This window comes from Mobula hypostoma, chromosome 10, assembly GCF_963921235.1.
Source record: "Mobula hypostoma chromosome 10, sMobHyp1.1, whole genome shotgun sequence".
NCBI classification, from domain to species: Eukaryota; Metazoa; Chordata; class Chondrichthyes; order Myliobatiformes; family Myliobatidae; genus Mobula; species Mobula hypostoma.
In genome coordinates, this window is record NC_086106.1 from 52,767,042 (window position 1) to 52,792,886 (window position 25,845).

Genomic DNA, 25,845 nt, shown 5'->3' on the forward strand with positions numbered 1-25,845 from the left:
GCAGGCTCGAAGGGCCGAATGGCCTACTCCTGCACCTATTTTCTATGTTTCTATGTTTCTATCATATCAATTTGCATTTCTATAAATTATACCACGTCTTAGACAGGACTTCTCAATTCTACTAGACATGATAAAATTCACCTCATCTGTAAGTTCTCGTCCCGAGTTTGACCTTGGCCTTTGAGGTCCCATTTCTTCAGTTTCAGGAATACCCGATGGCAACTCACCAGCCTTTTTCCCATTTTCCTGTATTGAAGTTCAAAACAAAAAGCTCCCTCATCAAATGAAAAGGCAGCAATCAGATAAACTCAAGTTTAACATATTTAAAACAAGAGAAAATCTGCAGATGCTGGAAATCCAAACAACACACACAAAATGCTGGAGAAACTCAGTAGGCCAGGCAGCATCTATGGAAAAGAATAGTTGACATATTGGCCCTTCAGCAGAACTGGAGAAAAAAAACTGAGGAGTAGATCTGAAAGGTGGGGGAAGGGGAGAAACAAACGCCAGGCGATAGGTGAAAATTGAAAGGGGAGGGATGAAGCAAAGAGCTAGGAAGTTGACTGGTGACAGACAGAAGGCTATGGAAGAAAGAAAAGGGGAGGGAGGAGCACCAGAGGTGATGATGGGCAAGGAGATAACATGAGAGAGGACAAGGAGATGGGAAATGGAGAAGGGGGTGGGAGAGAGAGGGATTACCAGAAGTTTGAGAAATCGGTGTTTATGCCATCAGGTTGGAGGCTACCCAAATGGAATACAAGGTGTTGTTCCTCCACCCTAAGTGTGGCCTTATCCCGACAGTGGATCCAAGTTTCACCTATCGCCTGCTGTCTCTCTCTCCTTCCCCCACCTTTCAAATCTACTCCTCAATTTCTTTTCTCAAGTCCTGTTGAAGGGTTTTGGCCCAAAACATCAACTGCATTCTTTTCCATAGATGCTGCCTGGCCACCAGCATTTTGTGTGTTTGCGGTATTCACAGAAAAAAAAAGTTATGAATGGTCTGTAATTTTTTTTTAAAGAAAAAGATATTTGGCTAATTTCTCTTTATTGCTTGTTAGAAAGAGTTCTGCATTGACCCAGAAAAGATTCCAGACACGATAGAGCACAAAATGATATCTGATTCTAAAATGATTTTAATGGACTAACCCCACTTTAGTAAATATACAGAAAGTTAAGTTTTATGAATTAGCAAATAGTGAAGACAAGTAAGAATTTAAAGCTATTTCCTACAACTGAGAATATTTGCTGATGTGGTCCTTTAGCAATTTCAACAGTGCAAACATGTTTGTAGTGAGACACTGCAAAATTTGGGCTAAACTTGTTAAGTAGCAAGCAATATTAATTACACACAACTGTTGGAACATAATCCTCTCTAACAAGAGTTTGCCTCTGCTTGACGTGACAGAATGGCCACAGGTTAATTCTGCACCAATATTTTTAGTGTCACCAATTACCATAAACTTAGATTGGATACAAATAATGTGGCGAGAACAGCAGGTCAAAGGGCTGAGTGGTCTGTTAAGTCAATCAGCACTGACTCTCCATAGTCTTTCCAATGCTTACAAGGTGAAAGCCAGGCCTTGGTTTTCATTCAAAAGCTATGGATGCCCCCACAAGGACCACATTTAAGGCTCATCAAGAGCTTCCCATGAGTCGCTGGTAAGGTGTTACATCCTGAACCACTGTGATGTACACAAAGAAGGTCTTCCCACAATATCATTTGGTAGGTTTCCAAGATTCTGATCGAGCAAATGAAATGTTGAGCAAACTAATTCCAAGCCATAACAACAGAAAACAGAAAATGTTGGAAATGCTCAGCAAGTCAGGCCGCATCAGTGGGAAAAGAAACAGTGCTAATGTTTCAGGTCAGAGCTGGGAAGGAAATAAAAGAAGCTTGTAAGAGTTGGGGGGGGGGGATGAATGTCCCATACAGGGTAAAATCAGAGTGACAAAAGGGATTAACACTAAACTGAGGTTATCGGGTCAACGAAGAAGTTGGAGAGGATGAGAACATAGACAGAAGAACCAGGCAAAAGAAAGTGGGAGGTATGAAACGCGGAGGACGACAAGCCCAGCACATCAGAGTGGGCATGTCCAGTGGCATATCTAAGGTATGGCAGGTATGGCACGTGCCCTGGGCGCCACTTGCAAGGGGGCGCCACTGAACAGTTTCTATTAAAGACAGACAAGCCATCCTCGGATAGTGACAAAAGAATTTTCTTCAGATGCATGATCTGTCTTTGATAATCATGGGTGAGAAGCACTAGGATGGCCTTATTTCAGAGCATTGTGTAAGAAGACCATGAAACGTTGCTTCACAAAGGAGGAAAGTGCAGCTGAAGGACGGAAGAGACGAACGTTGGAGGCGAAGGAAGCCCTCAAGAAGTTGAGCAAGTTCTTCATGCCCTTCTTTGAAAAGCCCAGAACAAGTAGTTCAACACGTTCCATGGAGTCACCTGCACCTGCTACAAGTTTGTTAGAATACGAAGGTAGATCAAGTACAAATGCGTCACAAGCCGAATAGGAAGTCAAGTCAGATAAATCCGAGTATGACGAGATTAAGAGTGAGGCTGCCACAGAGAACGTGGACATGACAGGAGGGGAAGACGATGGTGGTGGTGGTGGTGGTGATGTTGAGTGTACTGACGAGATTGAACCTGACAACACTGAACCTAGTGAACTGGATGGTGTCAAACAGCCTCAAACTGTCGTACCAGAAGTGACTGAATGGCATGGCATTGGACTTCTGAAGCTCGACAAGGATACTGGAAAAGCAATTCTGCGTGACGCGTTGAGAACAGAAATAATAAAGCTAGGTTCAAAATATTTCCCAAACAGTGAGGGGCCTTTCCTACCAACAAATAACCGCTCAATGAACAAAACTTGGTTCAAGAGGAAATTGGGAAGTGTCATGGTGAGGAAGTGACTCACTCATGGCTGGTCTATTCCCCTTCTAAAAAGTCTGCATTTTGTATCTGTTGTCTTCTCTATGCTCGGTCAGACCATCACTCCTCATTGGAGCAGGAAAGTGGATTCAACCAGTGGAAAGCACCTGAAAGGATTAGTGTTCATGAAGATGCCAAGAATCATCGGGAATGCTTCACACAGTGGAAAGAAATGGAAAGAAATTTAGCAGAAAACAGAGGAGTTATTGATGCGGTATTTCAGTCACAGATTGAGAAGGAAAAGCAGAAGTGGCGTGATATCTTGACGAGAATCCTTCACTGCATAAAATTCCTTGCGACTCAGAACCTGGCTTTGCGAGGACACAGGGAGTCACTTCAGCTAGATGATAACTCCAACATGGGGAAATTTCCTTGGCTTACTGAAACTACTGGCCATCTTTGACCCTGTCATAAAAGAACACCTCACTCATTTGGAAAGTCATCCAGGATCCACGTCTTAGCTTTCACCGGGTGTCCAGCACGAATTCATTCACATGATGGCATTCACTGCTCGCCAGAGTTTACTGAGAAGCATTCGTAAAGCCAAGTACTTGACTCCTGATCAGGCACACCGTGAGCAAATGTCAGAAGTAGTGAGGTATGTGGAAGTTGATTTCGAGAGGAAAACAGTCCATGTTACAGAGTTCTTCCTTGGTTTTATCCAGATAAGCCAGAAGGATGCTGAGAGCTTGGTTGAAGACATCTTGAAACAGCTAGAGAAGGACGAAATGGAGCTACAAGATTGTTGGTAACAGTGCTATGACAATTCTGCTGTGATGGCTGGACACAGAAGTGGTGTTCATCAAAGAATAAGTGAGAAAAACAACCTGGCAGTGTTTGTGAATTGTGACAACCACTCACTCAACTTGGTGGGTGTACATTCAGCCAAGCAGGATACAATAATGGTCACGTTTTTTGGAACCATCGAAGCTCTCTAAAGAGTCATGAAGGGACTCGACCGTCTTCACAGAGAAATGGACGAAAGGTTCGCTTGTTTGCACGACACTGATGCCAAGTTTGGGTTCGTTCTCGATTTCGAGGGACTGTGTTACGGCGCCGACAGTCACGACCTAAAGAAGGAGAGCGAAAATTTGGGCAAATTGTACAGCTCTGATGTTGATGAACAGCAGCTATATGAAGAAATTTTGGATTGCAGAATGTTGCTATCAAGGCGGGTCAACATGAAAATATCAAAACCTGAAGAGCTTCTTGAAGTTATTGTTCAGTATGGACTGGAGATGAGAGCGTCTTCCCCAATCTTTGCATTGCTATTCAGATAATGCTAACCATCGCAGTTTCCATCGCCAGCTGTGAGAGATCATTCAGCAAGTTAAAGCTAATACTTCTGCATTTGAGAGCCTCCATGGGTCAAGGCAGACTCTGTGATCTTGCTCTGCTGAGTGTAGAAAGAGAAGAAACCAAAAAAACTGACTTTGATCATATCATAGACCAATTTGCATCAGTGAAAACAAGGAAGGTGCAGTTATAATTTTCATGTAGTGCCATCATTTGTCAATTAAAAGATTAATGAGGTTGACTTGTATTTTTGAGCTGATATTATGGTAAAGTTAACTAAAAGATGGGTATCAGATGTTTGAACAGGGGCACAATTTCAGTGCTTGCCATAGGCGCTGTTTTCCATAGATACACCCCTGGGCATGTCCTCAACAAAGAGAGAAAGAAGGGGAAAAATAACAAGATGAAAAAGTATTACAGGTGGCTGATATATAGAGAACAGTTTAGTGGAAGTGGGATGGGAAATTAAAGCGTCAGGCATTGGGAAACTCAGCATCACTCCTGCAAACTGAATGCACAGTGACCATGCAACGTGTGTTTTGTTCCTCCACTGGAGGAGAGCACATTGGGAACACCAAATCCAGTACTCTGGATTGAAAGAAGTGAAATGAATTACTATTGTCCCTGGAAAAGCTGGATCACTGTACAGTGGGAAGGAAAGAGCCGAAAGGACAAGCGGTGCATTGCCTTTGGTTGCATGGGAAAGTGCTCTAAGTGGGGTGGTTGGTGGGAACAGAAGAGTGGGCTGAGGCAACGGTCCCTGTGAAATACAGAAAGGGGAGGAGAGGGAAGATGCATCTGGTGCCTCCTCCTCTTTCAAAAGTGGCAGAAATGGCAGATAATCTGTTGAATATTAAGGCTGATGATGTGAGGACTAGTGGAACTCATTGACCTGCTATCCTTGTTCCAGGAGAGAGAAAGAGAGTAGAGGTACAGGAAATGGACGAGATGCAGTCAAGGGTTTTGTTAGCAATTTATTTATTAATTTGAGGTACAGCACAGAACATTCCCTTCTGGCCCAATGAGCTGCACTAACCAGCAACCCACTTATTTTACTGTAGCCTAATCACAGGACAATTTACAGTAACTAATTAACTTACTAACAAGTATGTCTTTGGACTGCAGGAGGATAGCAGAGTCCCCATAGGAAACTTGTGCACTCACCGGAAGAATGTACAGACTTTCTCAGAGGATGCTGGAAATGAATTTTTAACTTCGACACCTTGAGCTGTAATAGTGTCATGCTAACCACTGAGCTACTGTGGTGCCCCATGGAAGAGGGAAGGCTATAGATCAAAAAGAACGCTGACATTTCAGAGACACTTGTTCAGAAAGTCTTGCCATCAGAGTAGATACAATGAAAATGGAAGAACATGGAGAATGGAATAGTTCAGAAAGTCTTGCCATCAGAGTAGGTACAGTGAAAATGGAAGAACATGAAGAATGGAATAGTTCTTTCCGGAGGCAGAGTGAGATCAAGGCAGCTGTGGGAGGTGGTGGCTTATAAAGATACACGCAAGTCTGTAATGGATACTGGCAGTTAGCCTGTTTCCCATGTGCCCTGCTGTGGTATGAAGGTGCAAGTAGATCATATGCCCATGGTAAAGGTAAGTCTATTGGAACCTGGGAATTAGGAACTGTCAAAACTGCGGAAGGCATTGGAAATATCATAGATACAAGTGGGAAGGGACTGGACAAGAGGTGAAAGGAGAGAGTTAAAGTCGGAAGAAATTAGTTTGAAGGCAAAACAAGCTAAAAGCACAAACCTGCTTGTGAATTTTAGGCAGGAGATAGAAACAGACTGTTCAGCCCTAGCACGATAATACTGGAACTCTTGGAGGAAGATCTCATAAGGAAATGAGGTTCATGGCTGTTCGGACAACAATGGCACAATGTTCGGTTGGTGGGGTCATGATCCAAAGGGAAATACGGGGAGCTGTCTGAAAGCTGACATATGGCCTCTAGTGTGGTCCACCAAGCCCAGCAGCACCACCCTGTTAGTGGGCTTGAAGATAACATCGGTGTTGGTTCTTGAGGTGGGTGCTGCATATTTAGGATGGATCAGGGTAGAGTGTGGGAGGGGAGTGGAGGCAAGAACAGACTGAAGTAATGGGTTTGCCTGGACAGTTTTTTTTCTACATTCAGTAACTTCTTCAACTCTATTCACTTTCTGCAGATCAATGCTGTTGCTGAAGGCACTCACATGGGCCCCAGCTACGCCCATCTTTTTGAGAGATATGCAGAACAGTTGGCTTCATTTCTACCAATGGCCCACTCACGCAACTCTTCCTGGTACAATGATGACAGTGGGACATGAACATGTCCCTCGGTTGTTAATCCAGACCCATAAAAATTCAAGTAGCAACCACACATGCTACTGTATCCACATCTCTCACAGTGTTGACCAGTCAATCAATTCTCATTTTCATAGTCTACATTATATAAGCATACCAGGACACATCATTGCAAACCAAGTCCCTCCGACAGCTACAGTGATTTGTTCACAACACACAGTTCATAGGCTATATTCCCTGGGCCTTTTCTTCATCACAGGTGTTCTGACAAAGTCAGTTTCCATATCAGTGCGTTGTCCTTTTACTTCTCATCCAGCATAGCTGATTGTTTTGCTCTGGTCTTTATCCTATTTCCTATATCATCTGGTATGGGAATTTCAAGGCATCTGACCACAAGTCCCTACAGAGGACTGCTGAGAGAATCATCAGGGTCTCTCTTCCACCCATCACAGATATTTACCAGGAATGCCGCATACACAGGGCCCTTAGCATTTTCAATGATCCCTCCCATCTGTCCAACAATCTCTTTGACCCCCTACCATGAGGCAGGAGGTCATAGCATTAAGAGAAGGACCATTAGGATGGGAAACAGCTTTGAATCACTTCACACTTTTCTGGATCGACACCACCTGCCACTTCTTAGTCCAGATCTGCCTCTTATCAATATTCCATTGTAATCTACAGCAACCTTCTACGCTATCCACAACCCCACCAACCTCACTAACCCACCCTTCCCCTTCCTCATCCAATTATAAAAATCACAAAGAGCAGGTCCCAGAACAGATCCCTGTGCAACACCACTGGTCACCAAATTTTAAGCAGAATATAATCATCTACTATCACCCTCTGCCTTCTGTGGGCAAGCCACTTCTGAATCCACACAACCAAGTTTCCCTTAATACCATGTCTCCTGACTTTCTGAATGAGCCTACAGTAGGAAGCCTTGTCAAATGCCTTACTAAAATTCATATAGACCACACTGCTATTACTTCATTGAAATGTTTTGTTACTTCAAGGAATTCAATTAGTTTCATGAGGCATGCCCTGCCCCTCACTAAGCCATTCTGACTATCCCTAACCAGACCATGCTTCTGCAGATCCTAACTCTAAGAATCCTCCAATAGTTTACCCACCACTGATGCAGGACTCACTGTCTATAATTCCTAGGACTATCCCTATTACCTTTCTAGAACAAATGAATAACATGTGCCACGTTCCAAACCTCTGGCACTACTCCCATAGACAGTGAAAACACAAAAAGTATTGCCAAAGGCACAGCAATTTCTTCCCTTGCTTCCCAAATAATCTGTGGTACATAGTGTCCAGCCCTGGAGACTGATCTATCCTATGTTTCTCCCTGCAAAGGTTCCAGCACATCCTCTTTCTTAACATCAACATGTCCCAGCATATCAGTCTGTTTTACGCTGTCTTCACATTCATCTCTCACTGGTGAATACTGAAGCAAAGTATTCATTAAGGATCTCCCCTACCTCCTCTGACTCCAGATGTTTCCTCTTTTATCCCTGATTGGTCCTACCCTCATATTAGTCCTCCTGTTTTTCATGTACATGTAGAATACCTTGGGGTTTTCCTTAATCCTACTCACCAAGGCCTTCTAATGTCCTCTTCTAGCTCTCCAAATTACATTCTTAAGGACCTTCCTGGCTACCTTGCAACTCTCAAGATCCCCGTCTGACCCTTGCTTCCCAATGCTTATGCATGCTTCTTTATTACTCTTGACTAGATATTCCACATCTTTTGTCAACTCTGGTTCCTTCAATCAACCATCCTTTCCATACCTTAAAGGGACAAACCTTCCAGAATCTCATGCAAGTGTTCCCTAAACAACTTCCACATTTCTGTTGTGCATTTCCTCGAGTACATCCATTCTCAATTTCCACTCCCAAGTCTCTGCCAAATCACTTCCTAATTTACCCTCCCCCAATTAGATACTTTTGCATACTGTCTGCTCCTATCTTTGTCTAAGGCTATGGTAAAGGTCAGGGAGTTGTGGTCACTGTCTCCAAAATACATAATTAGCTTGTTCAATTTCTTCAATCTTGTGATTGATAAACTAAGCAATTTAGAAGCTCACCTTGAAAAGAGATAATACAAAACTCAACACCCACTACAAAAGTGAAGTCAGTTGTTAGTAGTACAAGTTGATCATGAACAAGCTATCAGACCCTAGATTCCCAGTTTCTATTGCTCATGTATACTGCTGCCTCACCTTGAGTCCGGGATTTTATACTTGTTCTACATGTTGACCCCTTTAACATATTGTTTCATTGATTTACACTGGTACAACTGCTAATTTGCAAAAGTAAAATTTAGCCTGAACTAAACATGGGGTGTATAAACATCTTCAGGTTTGCAGTCATGTGAGCTAATCATTACAATCATGTTGGCCAATTGACAGAAACAACATATGAAAATTTGACTTGGGACAGAGAAATTATTTCCATTGCATAAATATAATGTTCTGATAAAATAAATTGATTGCAAGAGATGATTCACTGAAATATGTTAAAATAATTCAATTTGTTAGATCAGAGTTAATCAGTTATAAGCATCTGGACCACCTCCAAATATTGAAGGAAACACGTTAAAAGATTTATTTATTTTTAAACACAAAGATAGAAAAAAAAAATCAAATTTCCAATGCACGCAAAATGCTGGAACTCAGCAAGTTCCTTGACTGTGTCTGGACTCTCTTCTGGGACTAGACAGAACCTTCCTAACAAACATTAAAGAGAAATTAATCAAATATCTTTTCCTTTGAAAAAAAAATTGCTGACTATTGGCTCAACAATCTTTCATAACTATTTTTGTGTGTGTTACTCAAGATTTCCAGCATCTACAGAATCTCGTGTTTAAAATTTACCATTATTAGTGTGGACAAAGGCAGTCCAAGTTAGTTATCAAAAATGCAAGTATATACAATATTCCTGATAAACAACAATAGTAATATAATCAGACTCATCTTGTTAAAACCTACTGTCCTAATCTTTATATGTTCCATAAATTCACCAATAATATCACTATTGCAGGTAAAATCAACCAGCTGTGCATTTGTACTTTCAAATGGCATCAGCATGCAAGCTGCTCTACATTCACAAGTCTAAGCCCACGTACTAATTAGTGGTAAGCCTCATAAGCATAAACTGAAAAATGGTTACTTCAACATGCTCTGACTTACCAAACAGCTTCAATAAATCGGAACAATTTTCTACTTACCTGTGCAGTAACAACTTTGTCTCCACTAGTTGCGCTTGCAAGATCTAAAGAATGTTGTAGTTCTTTGGTTAGATTTTCTATAGCTGTATTGGGACTCACGAGACCAACAGATGTCTCTGAATCAGGAGGACCTATTTTTAAAAAAATTATACCATTTAACAACTAGACATTTGCATTCCAATTTCTTGTATCATTGAATCAGCATTTTAATATTAGTGCAGCAATCAAACTCAATGCCTCAGTTTCAATGGAATAAATTATATCTATAGTTCAGTGTGAAGAAAAATATTGAATTACTTAGCAAGACTGGTGAAATCACTAACTATCCAAATCTAACAGGTGTTGCACTTCCAAAAAGGTTTAGAAATCGAAATGGCAAAAGAAGCTTCTTTAAAAGAAGGATTTCAAATGAAAAGCCTTTGAGTGAAATCGAAACTTCAATTAGTCCAATGCTGGATTTAATTTCGGACACTGTTCAGTTGTGACCTTCCAATTTTGCAATGTGCGCATTATAAATCCATTTGTTCAGAACATTCACAACAAACCAACATTAGTAATACAATCAGAGTCATCCTGTTGAGAATGAAGTAAAAACTCAGTATGTTCTCATCTTTGTATATTATATTAATTCTCAACCAACACCACTGTCGTTGGTAGAATTTCAGATGGCAATGAGGAGCCTTGCAGTAGTGAGATAGGTGAGTGGTGTCACAACAATATCAGTGAGACCAAAGAACTGACTGTGGATTTTGGGAAGGGGAAGACGAGACAACACATACCAGTCCTCATTCAGAGTTCAGCAGGGCAAAGTTGCTGGAAGTCAACATCTCAGAGGGTCTATCCTGAGCCCAACAGATTGATGCAATCATAAAAGCAGGCATGCCAATGGCTCAACTTCATTGGAAATTTGAGGAATTTAGTGTCAACAAAGCCTTACAAATTTCCATAAATGTGTGGTGTAATTCGTTCTGAATGGTTGCATCACAGTGTGGTATAGATTCCATACACAGAGGGTTGTAGACTCGGCATCTCCATCACAGGCACAAATCTTCTCAACCATGAAGGGCGATCAAGAGATGGTGCCTCAAGAAGTCAGCGTCCATCATCAACAGCCCTCATCATTAGGACATGCCCTTTGGGAGGGGAGGCAAAGGAGTCTGAAGAAGCACATTCAATGACTCTGCAATGGCTTCTTACCCTCTTCCATCACATTCTGGTACAGTCCATGCACACCATCTTGACATTCCTTTGTTTTTACATTATTTACTTGTTTAGTTGATAGATTTTGTGGCTTTGCATTGTACTGCTGCAAAACAACAAATTCCATGTTGTATCAGTGATAAATCTGATTCTAAATCAACATTTATTCTAAAATATTCCTGCCAATTCTACATGATATTTACAGACATCCTTGTGCATTTTATGAGGAACTTTAGGATAGTATGTTGATTCTATTGCAATTCTACAAACACAAATTATTCTGTTATCCAATTCCAGATTCAATATACACTAGTTTGTTGCCATGAATGGTGACAGTTAGCCAGCTAGTAAAATTACAATCATGTATAGCCTCAGTGTCAATTGGAAGTCTGGCTTGTTTTTATGGGAACAAAACCTGTTTTGAATTTGTCATATTGTGAAAAATAATCACTGAACCCCAACACCAGACCTCCATTAATTAGCCTTTAATTAATACATACTAAGATTGTCCATATTATATTTTTTATATAGTTTTACTATATTTGCTACATTTGAATCTGTAAGTTCCCCTAAACCTACAAGACTTCATGTAAAAAAGTTTCCTGCTTCCTTTTAAAAAGCAAAATTGACCACCATCTAATCTGTACTCCAGAAAAAAAATTTTTATTAACCAATGTTTGCCACATGGAAGTAATACTGAACCGGAAACTGATTAAATTTGTGATTTGAGCTTTAGTATATTTGTGACCTTTATCCCCATTTGCTTACATAGCAATTTATTTCTTTGGTTCTCGTGGATTTCAGAGAAATTTGGTTTGGTCAGTTTCAAGAAGGTTGTAAAGACTGTAGTATTATACCCAGTGCTCAGTACGAAAACTGAGAGTACAAATGACAACAATGGGAAACAGAAGAGATGATTAGCTTTATTGGTCACATATACTTTGAAACATACAGCAAAATGTGTCGTTTGTGTCTAATCAGTGAAGATCGTGCTAGGCAACCAGTAAGTGCTGCCAATCTTCCAATACCAACACAGCATGCCCATAATTTACTAACTCTAAGTGTACACCTTTGGAATATCGGAGGAAACCAGATCACCCAGAAGAAACCTATGCAGTCAAAGAGAATGTACAATTTCCTTACAGGCAACAGCGGGAATTGCACCCAGATCGCTGGCGCAGTAATAGTGTTACGTTAACCTCTACTGTGCCATCTCATTTGGCAGGATAAAGCCTGATGGAACCACGTATAGCACAGAAAACTGCAGAATCCATCAGAAAAAATATCTGACCTACAATTAATTAAGACTTGACTTTCAAAGGGTTATTGTGGATGTGAAATTGTTATATACAATAACTTATTTGTTACTTGTTGTAGTGTGTGGATATCCTCAGGGTGACTGGCTGTACTGTGAACCTACTTTAGTTTTGGAATAGTAATTCTTTGGCCCAATCACTTGATGGTTGGTCTACATGAAGATGCTAAGCCAGGTGATTAATGCACAAGGAAAGGTCCTCCATTAATACGAGGGGAAGGGCTGGAGATGTTCAGCTGATTTGGGATGTACAGTAGCTCTCTACCCGAGTTTTTGGCTAGATCGTTGTACCTAAATTTCTTCGGTGAGGCTTAAACTTACAATCTTTACATACACGTGAAAATGGTACTCTTTAAGCTCTTGTGCACTATGTGCAAAGATCTAGCTAAAAACTTGGGTGGAGCTACAGTACGTCCCAAAGCAGCTGAATATCTCCAGCCCTTCTCCCTCATATTATTGGAGGGCCTTTCCTTGTGTGTTAATCACCTGGCTCAGCATCTTCATGTAAACCAACCATCAAATGATGGGGCCAAAGGACAACTATTCTAAAACTAAAGTAGGTTCACAGTATAACCAATCACCCTGAGGAAATCCACTGACTAGAATAAATAATGTTTGCATGCGTAAGCACAGAAATGCCAAAGCTGTCAATAATGAAAGACAACAGTGGCAGATATTTCTTTACAAAACCCAGGCTATTATCTGATCAATACTAAAGTACGGTCTGTGAGAGAGTGCAATATGTACTCCACCCCTCATACCCTCTCCATGAACTGTTTGTTCTTCTGCCATCAGGCAAACGTTACAGGAGCATCAAAACTAAAACCACAAGGCTACTAAACAGCTTCCTCCCACAGGCAGTCAGACTGCTAAATAGCTGCTCTACCTGACTCTGCTTTGGACACTTTTAACTTGCGCTGGACACTTATAACTTGATATTAACTGACATGTGGCTGTTGTGTTTTACTATTTATTGTTATGTTTATTACTTAGTGTTGTGTTTGTTATGTTATGATTGCACTGCTCCTGGGAAACGTTGTCTCATTCTGCCCTGCAGAGCTGATGTACGGTTAGAATGACAATAAAGTTTTTTTGAATCCTTGAATCTTGAAATGTACATCAATAGTTACTAAGTTTTCCTGTGCCATCACAAGGTCACAAAAACCAAGCCAGTCATTCTCTCGTAACTTTCTCTGGCCATCCTGAAGTTGGAATGAATCTTTAACATCACAAATTACATTCCAAAAAAGTTAGGTGATAAAACCAGCCACATTCAAAGTTTATTTGATTTCTGCCTCAAATACATTTAAAGCACCCTGTGCATTGGTGCTTCCTGCCCTAAGAGCAAATGCCAGAATATGTCATTGATCATACTATCACTATGCTCATGATTGCTAACCTAATCAGTCTGATCTCAAATTATCAAACTGGATCAGTCCTGCTTTCTAACAAGGGGCACACCAATCCACATTATTAGGTGGATGCCAGATAACAACTGTACTGGCCAAGGATACAACTTGTTCTGGGGCACAAGTCTCAGATACTTTTCATTCTACTTTTCATTTCAAATATCATTCTACTTTTCTCTGAGAGTGAGGTTCTCAGCACGAATGAACATCTGGCCATATTAACCATAATACAATATCCAAGACTCAATCATCAGATTGGTATTTCAGTTCCTCCACAGGAAACAAACCAGTTTTTTTTTAAATGGTAGAAATCTGTTAGCTTTAAATTCATATACAAACTCAGAGGAATCGTCTATGATCATCAACTCTACCCAATGTACCCAAAGCATATCAAGATCCTTCACCTTTAAGAATTCAAAGCTTTTTCCTACGCAACAGAAATTAAACTCGTATGTTAAATTAGTTTTGTGAAGAGTTCTGGAAAAAAAAATTATTTCACCCTGGCATTGCATGCTTAGGACAGTGATTACACAAAAATTATTTCAGCACAATGAACCAAAGAAATTACTCATTACATACACAACCAATATTTTGCAAATCAGGTTGTCAGCAAGAAGGGAATTAAAGTTCAAAGTATGTTTCATTATCAAGTTACATATAGGTAACCATTATACAACCCTGAGATTCAAATCTACAGAATAGTAACCATAACAGAATCAATGAAAGACCATCCAATTAGGGCATTCAACCAGAGTGCAGAAAATAACAAACTGTGCAAATGCTAAAAGAGGAAACAATAATATCAATAATTAAGCAATAAATATCAATAACATGAGAGGAAGAGTCATTTAAAGTGAGTCCATTGGTGTGAGAATATTTCAATGATGGGGCAAGTGAAGTTATACCCTTCAGTTCAAAAGCCTGATGACTGAGTGGTAGTATCTATTCCTGAACCTGGTGGTGTGGATTGTCACCTTGTCGTGGTGGAGAAGCTTGTGTGGCCGAGAGCAATGCTGCCTGGAGCTATGCTCCTGGTAGGGTCACCCATGGCGGTAAGGTCGAGGGTGAGGTCCCTGACAAAGAACAATCCAACCAAGACCTCAATGGTGGAACAGGTGGACAAAGTTACTTCGAACTCAACAGCTGTGAAGGCGGAAGAAGGCTGCAACAAAATCCATCAGCTCCAATCATCGTGCCATTGGAATCAGTTGGTTGATTTGTGAACTATCATGTGCTTCTTGGAGTGCAACATCAAATACACATTAAACAAATACACGCACAGGCGTCTTCACTCTGTGGGCCACTTCTTCAGAATGAAGACTATCATCCTCGACCTCGAGGGATAGCCACGACAACAACGGTGTGAGTCCTGAGGCTCTTGTACCTTCCTGATGGCAGCAGTGAGAAGAGAGCAAGTCCTGGGTAGTGGGGGTTCCTAATGATGGATACTGCTTTCCTGTGACAGCGTTTCAACAGTTGTGAGGTCTTTACCCGTTATGAACGGCCATATTCCTGACTTTTTGAAGGATTTTCCATTAAAGGGCATTAGTGTTTCCATACCAGGCTGTGATGCAACCAACCAATACTCTTCACCAGACACCTGTAGAAGTTTGTCAAAGTTTTAGATCCCATGTCAAATCTCCACAAATTCTGAAGGAAGTAGAGACACTGTCGTGCTTTCTTCGTAATTGCATTTACGAAGAACAGGACAGGTCATCTGAAATAGTAACACCTAGAAATTTAAAGTTACTAAACCTTTCCACCTCTGATCCTCTGATGAGGACTGGCCGATGGGCCTCTGGTTTCCTTCTCCTGAAGTCTATAATCAGTTCCCTGGTCTTGCTGACATTGAGTGGGAGGTTGTATGACACCACTCGACTTTCACTCTCCCTCCTATAAGTTGAGTCATCACGACCTTTGATTCGGCCTACAATAGTGCTGTCATTAGCAAACTTGAATATGGCATTGGAGCTGTGCTTAGCCACAGAGTCATCAGTGTAAAGCGAGTAGAGCAGAGGACTAAGCACACAGGCTTGTGGTGCACCTATGCTGATGGAGATCGTGGAGGAGATGTTGCCAATCTGAACTGACAGAAGTCTGCTATTGAAGAAATCCAGGACCCAACTGCACAAGGAGGTATTGAGGCCAAGGTCTTAACCTTATTGATTAGTCTTCAGGGAATGATGGTATTGAATGCTGAACTGTAGTCAATAATGAGCAACCAGATGTATGTATCTTTGCTGTCCAGATGTTCCAGGATTGAGTGAAGAGCCAATGAGGTGGCATCTGCTATGGACGTGTTGCTCTGGTAGGCAAATAGGAGCGGATCTAGGTAGTTTTTCAGGCAGGAGTTGATGTGTTTCATCACCAACCACTCAAAACACTTCATTGTGGGTTTAAGTGTTACTGGGCGATAGTTATTGAGACAGGTCACTATGTTCTTCTTGGTCACTGGTGTATTTGAAACCTGCTTGAAGCAGGTGGGTACCACTCACTGCTGAAGTGAGAGGTTAAAGATCACAGTGAACACACCAGCCAGTTGATCAGCACTGGTCATTAGTATGTGACCAGGTATCCCACTTGGGCTGGATGATTAATGTGGGTTCACCTTCCTGAAGACAGCTTCGCTCGTCAGCTTCAAAGACTGCAATCGTAGGATCATCAGGGGATTGAGAGTCAAAGTGAGCATAGAAAGCATTTATCTGGAAGTGAAGCCCTGCTGTCTTGCATATCACTTGATTTAACTTTATAAGAGGTGATAGTATTCAAGCCCTGCCAAAACTGTCAAGCATCCTTCGTTGTTTCAAGTTGGTTCAGAACTTCCACTTCACCCGAGATGGCTACAAGGCAAAAGTGGTAAAACTGACACTGTAGAAATGATAACAGCACGTCCCATCTCCAAGAAATAATGAATTCCTCCAAGTAGACAGGGCGAGAATATTCGAACAGATTATAGGTAAAAGACTGGTCCATTGGGTAAGGAGTGCATTAATTATTGGTTGAGAGCTGTTTATAACTTGTATTGACAGCAATTAAAACTGAAGACAATAGTAAATGGAAAACCACTTAATTATCATGGTGCACAATAGTAGTCTCATCAGTATGATAAATACATGATAAATACCAGATTTTACCAGAAAATACTAGATTTTTCTACCATGATTCATGAACAGGATGGAGCTATTAAGATACTAATTGTTTGGTTGAAAGTTACTCAGCACGGTAGTTAAGAGTATTCCAAAATTGTCTCCAGACAAATAAAACAGCATCAATTAAAACCAACTGTAAAACAATTAAGTAGAGAAATTTAGTTGTAACCACTATGGGTTACAAATATCCATACAAAATTAAATTATTGACAGAACATTCTAAACTTAATCATACAAATATATCAACCCTGCATTATGTTAGTACCCTCTGACAACACCTTTTCAGAGGAGAGTTACAATTTTTGTCTTGTTCTATCGGATTATTTCTCCTTTCAAAGGGTACAGCTGCTCAACTTACCTTCAAGACCCAAAGGACTGTGCACATCCAAGGAAGTTTCACTTTTTTTCTTTCGAGGAGGGGGAGCAGGTCGTACAGGTGGTGGTGGCCGTGGTGGAGGAATACTTGATCCTGGTGGTGGAGGCCGTATTGGTGTAGGTTTCTTGGTGCTTGCTACTATGTCAGGTTCCATAGTTATCTGCCTTGGTGGCTTTGAATCTTGTAACTGTTCCACTGCAAGTACATCTTCCAATGCGAAGTGATCTCCTGAAACATGTTCCAAAATATCTGCTTTGTCTCTTTTGACCTCTGATGGCTGTTTTGAAGATGGACTACATAGGCAGTCCACATTGAATTTATCCGGACACACGGCATTAACACCTTTTGATTCTGCATATGCATCATTACATGACACCACTGAGGAAGTTTCTAAAGATGACAGAGCTGTCTGAGCATCTGGCAGAACTTCTGTCTGCTCAGTTTTTACATCCAAGTTGCTCTGCTCTGTCAAATTCTTTGGCTTTGCACATAGTGGCTGATCGATGTTGAAAAGTTCAGTAACGTTGCTGAGCAGATCAGATTCAGCTGAAACAGTAAATGTAACCCCATCAGGTTTTGAACTGCACTCATCTTCACCAGTTTCTGAGGACTCAGCTTTCAGCCTATCCTTCTGTTGGTCCTCTCCCTCCGGCTGGTTAAGAACCTGCCAAGAATTAAAACTCAGATGTAACCATAGTTCAGAGGAACATACAAAAATCACACAGGTTTCTAGAGAACTAGATTTTTTAAAAGAACTTTTGCAATCCAATTAAATAATATTTTAAAAATATACACACACACACAGCCTATAAAAAGTATTTACCTGCTTTTAATATGACACACCAAATCATCACTGCTGCAGCCAATTGGTTTCAGAAGTCACATAATTAGTTAAATAGAGATCTGTTTTGTGCAGTCAAGGGGTTTAAATTGACTGTTGTAAAGATACACCTGCATCTGGAAGGTCCAACAGTTGGTGAGTCGGTATGCTGGCAAAAACTACACCATGAAGACAAAAGAACATTCCTAGCAACTCCGTGAAAAGGTTATTGAAAAGTACAAGTCAGGAGATGGATACAAGAAAATTTACAAGTCACTGAATATTCCATCAAGAAATGGAAAGAATATGTCACAGCTGTAAATCTGCCAAGAGCAGGCCATCCTCAAAAACTGAGTGACTGTGCAAGAAGGGACTACTGAGGGAAGCCACTAAGAGACCTTTGACAACTCTGTTGGACTTACAAGGTTCAGCTGCTGAGATGGGAGATACTGCATAAACAACTGTTGCCCAGGTGCTTTACCAGTTGCAGCTCTATGGGAAAGAGGAAGCCACTGTTAAAAAAAACTCACATGAAACCTCAGCTAGAGTTTGCCAGAAGGCATGTGGGAGTCTCTGAAGTCAGCTGGAAAAAGATTCTATGGTCTGATGAAACCAAAATTGAGCTTTTTTGCCAGACTAAATGGTGTGTATAGCTTACGCCAAACACACCTCATCAAAAATCCACCATCCCTACTGTGAAGCATGGTGGTGGCTGTATCATACTGTGGGGATGCTTCACTGCCACAGGGCCCAGAAGGCTTGTGAAGGTAGAGGGTAAAATGAATGCAGCAAAATACAGTGAAATCCTGGAGGAAAACCTGATGCATTCTGCAACAGATCTGCAACTTGGGAGAAGATTTGTTTTTCAGCAACACAGTGACCTCAAGCATAAAGCCAAGCTAGACAGGATTGGGTTAAGAACAGCAAAGTTAATGTCCTGGAGTGGCCAAGTTAGAGTCCACACCTCCATCCAACTGAGAACCTGTGGCTGGACTCACGATCCCCATGCAAGCTGAGAGAGCTTGAGCAGTTTTGTAAAGAAGAATGGGGAAAAATTGTAGTATCCGGGTGTGAAAAGCTGATAGAAACCTATCCACACAGACTCAAGGCTGTAATTCTGCCAAAGGTGCATCTACTAAATACTGACATGAAGGGTCAATACTTGTGCAATCAATTATTTTGTGTTTTATATTTGTAACTAACTTAGATCACTTCGGAGAAATCTGTTTTCACTTTGACATGATGAAATCTTTTTCTGTTGATCAGTGTTAAAAAAAGCCAAACTAAATGCACCGTGATTCAATGACGTAAAACAATGAATCATGAAAATTTCCAAGAGCATTTTTTAAATGCTCTAACTGCCCTGATAAGCAATCTTTCTGAATCTCTGCAATCCAAGCAATGAACACTTCCTGTCAGTAAAGAGCACTTAAGGACACTTCCAATAGCCTGCAAAGGAATGTAACTCTGCCAACTGTGCCTTCATTTCAGTTACAAGTCACTGTGAGAAAATACATTTAATTGCTACAACAGAGAAGTGAGAGATCCTCCATAAGCATTCTTTCAGTTTTATACCAAAAATTACTCTTTCAACTTTATAACCAGAGACCAAAAGTGAAACTTCACAGCAAAACCAGCCCTGGTATCAGTTAAGACAGGACCTGCACCTTTTGTTCACTTTGCAACTAAAGTACAACTTCCTTTTGATTGTAGTATACTCACTCAAGTCAAAACTAAAGGCAGCTGGTCTGTAAAAACATGGTAAATATTTCAGATATTGTACATATATATCATAGTCGTATTTGCCACAAAACTCCACATAATATTTATCTGAGGTATACACTTATAGAAAAGAGAGGAAAGAAAGAACAAGCAAAAGGAGAAAACTATGTACAAGTAGGGAGTGATCTTTTTTTACAACATATTCATTGACTTGTGAGAATAAAATCAGGCCTATGAGGTGTTACGTAGTTAAACCATTTTTCCCAGTATGAATCAAATTGTTCCAACTTATGATTAACAGATGCTGTTATCTTATGGAAATGTTTGTTTGATGATGAACTTCAATAAAAAATAAATTACAAAAAAAACATAGTAAATAAATTCAGGTGCTTTTTTTTGCATGACTTGTGTTTCAGCAGTAGACGATGATTTATGTTGCTGAACAGATGATGGCTATAATTGCCAAACTATACCTAGCTCACATAGCTTCCCAATTTTGAGTTTTAAAAAATACAAACCCATGAACACCAATGAGTGGTTAACATTCAAAGGATTAACAGCTTTATTTGGAAAGTATCAACCTTTACCCTGGCTGACTCGGACAGAAAAGATTCTGGATAAAGCAAGAACAAGAAAAACATTGCACCAGGCTTAAGTCTGCAACTAAGTAGCAAAATACTATCTCCAATCTTACTTTTACCACATAATAGGAGATATATTATATCATGACAGGGGATATACCATGACCACACCTTCGCTGTTGAATCTATGCCAACTCATTTGCCCTGCAACCTCTTTTCCTCCCACATTCTCACTTCCTCCCTCTCTGCAGTCCAATGATTATAGTGGCCAATTAAATTGCCAATCGTATATCTTCAGGTGTCCCTGGAGACACACCAACTCCACGCAGGAAGCACTGGAGATCAGGAATGAACTTAGCTTGCTAGATACACGAGGCAGAAGATAAGCCAGCTGCGCCACTGTGCTGTACAATGTTAGGGTGTAAATACAGCTGCAAGGAAGGCATTTTCAGTACTACCACTAGATACCACCTCCACAGGTTAATAATAAATCATTGCCATAAGCTTGGATGTGTTGCTTGCATGTGGTGATGGTCACTTCCCAGAGAACAAGAGATTACTCAACAAGGAAACAGTAAGTGGCACATCTCTGAATCCCACTTTGTTAAGTACTGGGACTGATACAGAGTTTTGACCTAAAATGCTGACATCTTCTTCCTCCTGACAGATGCTGCTCGATCTGCTGACTTCCTCCAGCAGACTGTAGCTTGGGATTCCATTATCTGCACTCTTACGTATCATACATTATTTACTGTACAATGCACTTCCCTCAGAATATAGAATCAATTGTGGCAAAATAACATTTGATGTATGTCAAAATATATGACATCTACAGTACTCACTTGCATCTTGCCCAATGTTCAGAATTAGATAAGTTTAGATGGTAGCAAGTGAGGAGAAATGGGGAAACAACATACATCAAAGTTGCTGGTGAACGCAGCAGGCCAGGCAGCATCTATAGGAAGAGGCGCAGTCGACGTTTCAGGCCGAGACCCTTCGTCAGGACTAACTGAAGGAAGAGTGAGTAAGGGATTTGAAAGCTGGAGGGGGAGGGGGAGATGCAAAATGATAGGAGAAGACAGGAGGGGGAGGGATGGAGCCGAGAGCTGGACAGGTGATAGGCAGAAGGGGATACGAGAGGATCATGGGACAGGAGGTCCGGGAAGAAAGACAGGGGGGGGGAGAGTGACCCAGAGGATGGGCAAGAGGTATATTCAGAGGGACAGAGGGAGAAAAAGGAGAGTGAGAGAAAGAATGTGTGCATAAAAATGAGTAACAGATGGGGTACGAGGGGGAGGTGGGGCCTAGCGGAAGTTAGAGAAGTCAATGTTCATGCCATCAGTTTGGAGGCTACCCAGACGGAATATAAGGTGTTGTTCCTCCAACCTGAGTGTGGCTTCATCTTTACAGTAGAGGAGGCCGTGGATAGACATGTCAGAATGGGAATGGGATGTGGAATTAAAATGTGTGGCCACTGGGAGATACTGCTTTCTCTGGCGGACAGAGCGTAGATGTTCAGCAAAGCGGTCTCCCAGTCTGCGTCGGGTCTCACCAATATATAAAAGGCCACATCGGGAGCACCGGACGCAGTATATCACCCCAGTCGACTCACAGGTGAAGTGATGCCTCACCTGGAAGGACTGTTTGGGGCCCTGAATGGTGGTAAGGGAGGAAGTGTAAGGGCATGTGTAGCACTTGTTCCGCTTACACGGATAAGTGCCAGGAGGGAGATCAGTGGGGAGGGATGGGGGGGACGAATGGACAAGGGAGTTGTGTAGGGAGCGATCCCTGCGGAATGCAGACAGAGGGGGGGAGGGAAAGATGTGCTTAGTGGTGGGATCCCGTTGGAGGTGGCGGAAGTTACGGAGAATAATATGTTGGACCCGGAGGCTGGTGGGGTGGTAGGTGAGGACCAGGGGAACCCTATTCCTAATGGGGTGGTGGGAGGATGGAGTGAGAGCAGATGTATGTGAAATGGGGGAGATGCATGGGGAAAGCAACTTTCCAAAGAAATCTGCTTGTGCCTAAGATGGTCTAAGGGCAAATAGTTTTAAATGCTGATTGAAGTGCAAGTTTGAGTAAATTAGTAAATACATCTAAATGTTACTGTCTTTTCTTTGTATTTGCAATAGTTATTTTGGGTAGCTATTCAAGTTACCCATTTCATATAGCCATTGTTTCGGAATAATGCCCTCGGTACCAAGATAGCACATAAGGGTTAGTAAAGTCAAAATTCAAATGAAAATTCTGAATTGAAAATCCAGACTCAAGTGTTCACAATTCATTTGATTTGAAGCATTTTATTTTTACCTCAATGAGTTTAGCAGGGAACACTGAGCAACAATCAATAACAGGAACTGATTAACCTTTGTAAGCAAGGTCTGTTAAGGCCAGTTGTATCATTTCCAGAGCTGTTCTGAACAAAGAAACTGCACAGAAGCCAAGAATAAACCCTTGAGATCAGTACTGAATAATTCAACTCAGCTGTGGAGTACATGTGCACAGTTGAGTTCAATTTAGACTAGCAATTAATTGCATTTGGAAACCTGTGTTTTGTATATTCTTGGTTTGCAAATATTCATACAATTTCTTGAAAGCATAGTCACATTCTGAAAAACTGAAACAACTTTCATCATTAATTGCTTCTGTAATGTCAAGTCTATTTTCTTGGCTACTGCTAACAGGCATCCATTAGTCTCGTAAGACCATGGATTTGCACCTTGGAAGGTTTCCAGAGTGTGGTTAAGTGCCTTGCTCAAGGACACTACACGCTGCCTCAGCTGAGGCTCGAACTAGCGACCTTCAGATCACTAGACTGATGCCTTAACCACTTGGCCATGCGCCAACACCTTAGCTACTGCTAAGTCAATGTTTTATTAACTGAATGAAGCACCTAACTAATTTTGCATCTCAAGTCTTTTTGAAGGCACAGTTGCATGAAATACAGCGATACAAGTAGCATATGCAGGTCATGATCAAATTATTTTCTCAGTGTCTCCTCCTTTTGCAGGTGGAATCTTGATTCTGGACTCTGAGCATCAAACTAATGTGTGCTGTTATGATTCTGTAGCCCCAAGAACAAAGCCATTGTGACCAAGGAGGTCATTTACATTCTGAAACTGCTTCATTGAAACTGTAACACCTCATGTGCTGGTTATGGAAAACAAGAAAATATCTGTGTAAGCACAGGCAAAATAACTAACCTTATCTTTATAATCCTGTTCAAATGAAAAACCTTGATGTTTTTGTGCTTCATTGTTTATTTTATCCTGAAAAGGAAGAATAAAAGTGTGATACTATCATTCACCACAATCTAATTATCCAAAATATGGATATGAGGCAACAATACCTTTGATGCATTATATAACACTTTAAAATGTTGGAAAATTAAATGAGGGAGAGCTTAATGTTTCCACATTTGATTTAGAAGTGAGTTTCATCTGAAATTAATGAAGAAGGCTGCCATTGCACTATCAGAACACATAAATAATATCTTTACAAAGGGCTAACAACATTAATCAAATGCAATAATTCTAATAATATAGCTTTCATAGTTCAAATTGTGGATGGGGAGGGAAGTGCTGACAGGACCATAATCATTTTGAACAGCCCCTTTAGTGATTTAAAGGGTATAACTGATCAAAGCCAACCTTCTAATCCAAAACACGAGCATTAAATAAGCTAAATGAAGAGGAAATGGCAGTCAAGATGTGAATTAATATACTGCATATCGAATAGCATTTCTGGTGTGGAAATGAATTCTGAATCTTTAACAGGATTAACCCATCTATACAGCCATAGCTACCCAACTCCACTGATGACCTTTGATACCATTGCTGAATATTATGCCCAGTTAGTAAACAAGTTGTATTTAATGCAGTAAAACATAAAATTGTTTCACAGGAAAGCTGTCACTGTACCACTCAACAGATATTAGGCTAGGTAGGTCTTGGGAGGAAAGGTAAAAGAACAGATTAAATCTGGGAGGGGATTCCATTGCGAGGAGCTGCACAAACCATCACTGGTGAAGTGATTAAAGCTACAGATATGAAGACATCATAACTAAAGGACAAGGTTACTTCAGGGGGAGTTTGCAGGCTATAGAAGAATTATGACAAAATTCTGGAGTGTCTGAAATCATGCTAAACCAGAGCCAGATGAAGGTCATCAAGCAGAGTGTTGCTCATTGAATAGGACTACCTGAGAACTAGGATGTGGGTAGAAGGTGTTCACAATTAGTCCAAGTGTCTGGAGGATCAAGACAAAATGTCAGTGTACCGTAATAACCAATCTGGTATTAGCAAAGTCAGGACAGGATTTCAGGACAATCTGAAGTAGTAGTCTTGAATGACAAGGATAGGCACAAGTTCTTCCCAGGGTCAATTATAACAACATTGGTGGTGTGGTTCTTCCCAGGGTCAATTATAACAACATTGGTGGTATGGTGGAAAACTTGAAAAGTGGGCAAAGGATTGGCAGATGGAAGTCAGACAAGTGAAGTAAAACCAGGGCAGGACACACACATGGTCTGTGGAGTATTGTCCAACAGAGAGACATTTGTGAACAAGTGTATAATTCTCTGAAAGTGGTAACACATGCAGACAGGATGGTGAAAGCAGCATATGGCAAGTTTGCCTTCATCAAAAAGATGCACTGATTGCATGAGGTAGGACATCATGTTACAGCCATACAAAATGTTCCTGAGACAACACATGGAATATTGTGTGCAATTTTGTTGCCATGCTACAGGTGAAATACGATTAACCAAGAGAATACAGAAAAGGTTGATAAGGAGGTTGTAGGGATAGGATGGTCTGAGTACTAAGAAGAGATTAGGTAGCTGGGACTGCTGTCTCTGGAGTAAAGAAGGTGGAGTACCTTTTCAAAACTTAGAAACTCATGACAGACATACATAAAAGTGTATGATCACAGTCTTTTTCTGAGGATACTCAGCATACATTTAAGATGAGGGAGCAAGATTTATAGGAGATGCTGAGAGGCAAGTTTTTCCACAGAGGATGGTGGCTATGTAGAGGCAGATACAATTAAATGTTAAAAGATACTTGGACAGCTAAATGGATAGTAAAGGTTTAATGGTATATGGAACAAACACGGGCAAATGTGACTAGCTCTGCAAGGCTCTTTGGTTGGGAAAGATAAATTAGGCTTAAGACCTGTTTCCATGCTACATAACTCTGTAAGACATTGGACCAAGAAGAATGCAAAGTCATTGCCACTAAAGGAATGAGTCAGAGATTTAGATATAGCCAAGGCAAGAATAAAGAAGGAAATATAAATTGAATTATCATTTAACATAAATAAAGATAAACTATAGACTAAATTGGAAACAAACATTTTTTATACTTCATAGGAATTCACATATGGTTGAATGTCAATAATTGACTATTGTTAATTATTGACATTCAAACATGCATGGGAGGGTTACTCATGTTATACAAATACAGAAATTCAATGTAAAGCAATCAGTGATTCTGCTTTTG

The 25,845-nt window shown here is 40.8% G+C and overlaps 1 protein-coding gene across 2 annotated transcripts in view; it reads right to left on the reverse strand.

Moving 5' to 3' along the window:
- The window catches only part of wdr44 (WD repeat domain 44), a 93,854-nt gene that overhangs the window by 36,090 nt on the left and 31,919 nt on the right, over positions 1-25,845 (reverse strand). For both annotated transcript variants that reach the window (XM_063060494.1, XM_063060493.1), the window contains exons 3-6: positions 23,548-23,613; positions 17,204-17,885; positions 9,773-9,903; positions 142-246 (exon numbers count right to left, since the gene is read on the reverse strand). In XM_063060494.1, the coding sequence (XP_062916564.1) occupies positions 142-246; positions 9,773-9,903; positions 17,204-17,885; positions 23,548-23,613 (984 nt within the window). The remainder of the gene's footprint in view (positions 1-141; positions 247-9,772; positions 9,904-17,203; positions 17,886-23,547; positions 23,614-25,845) is intronic.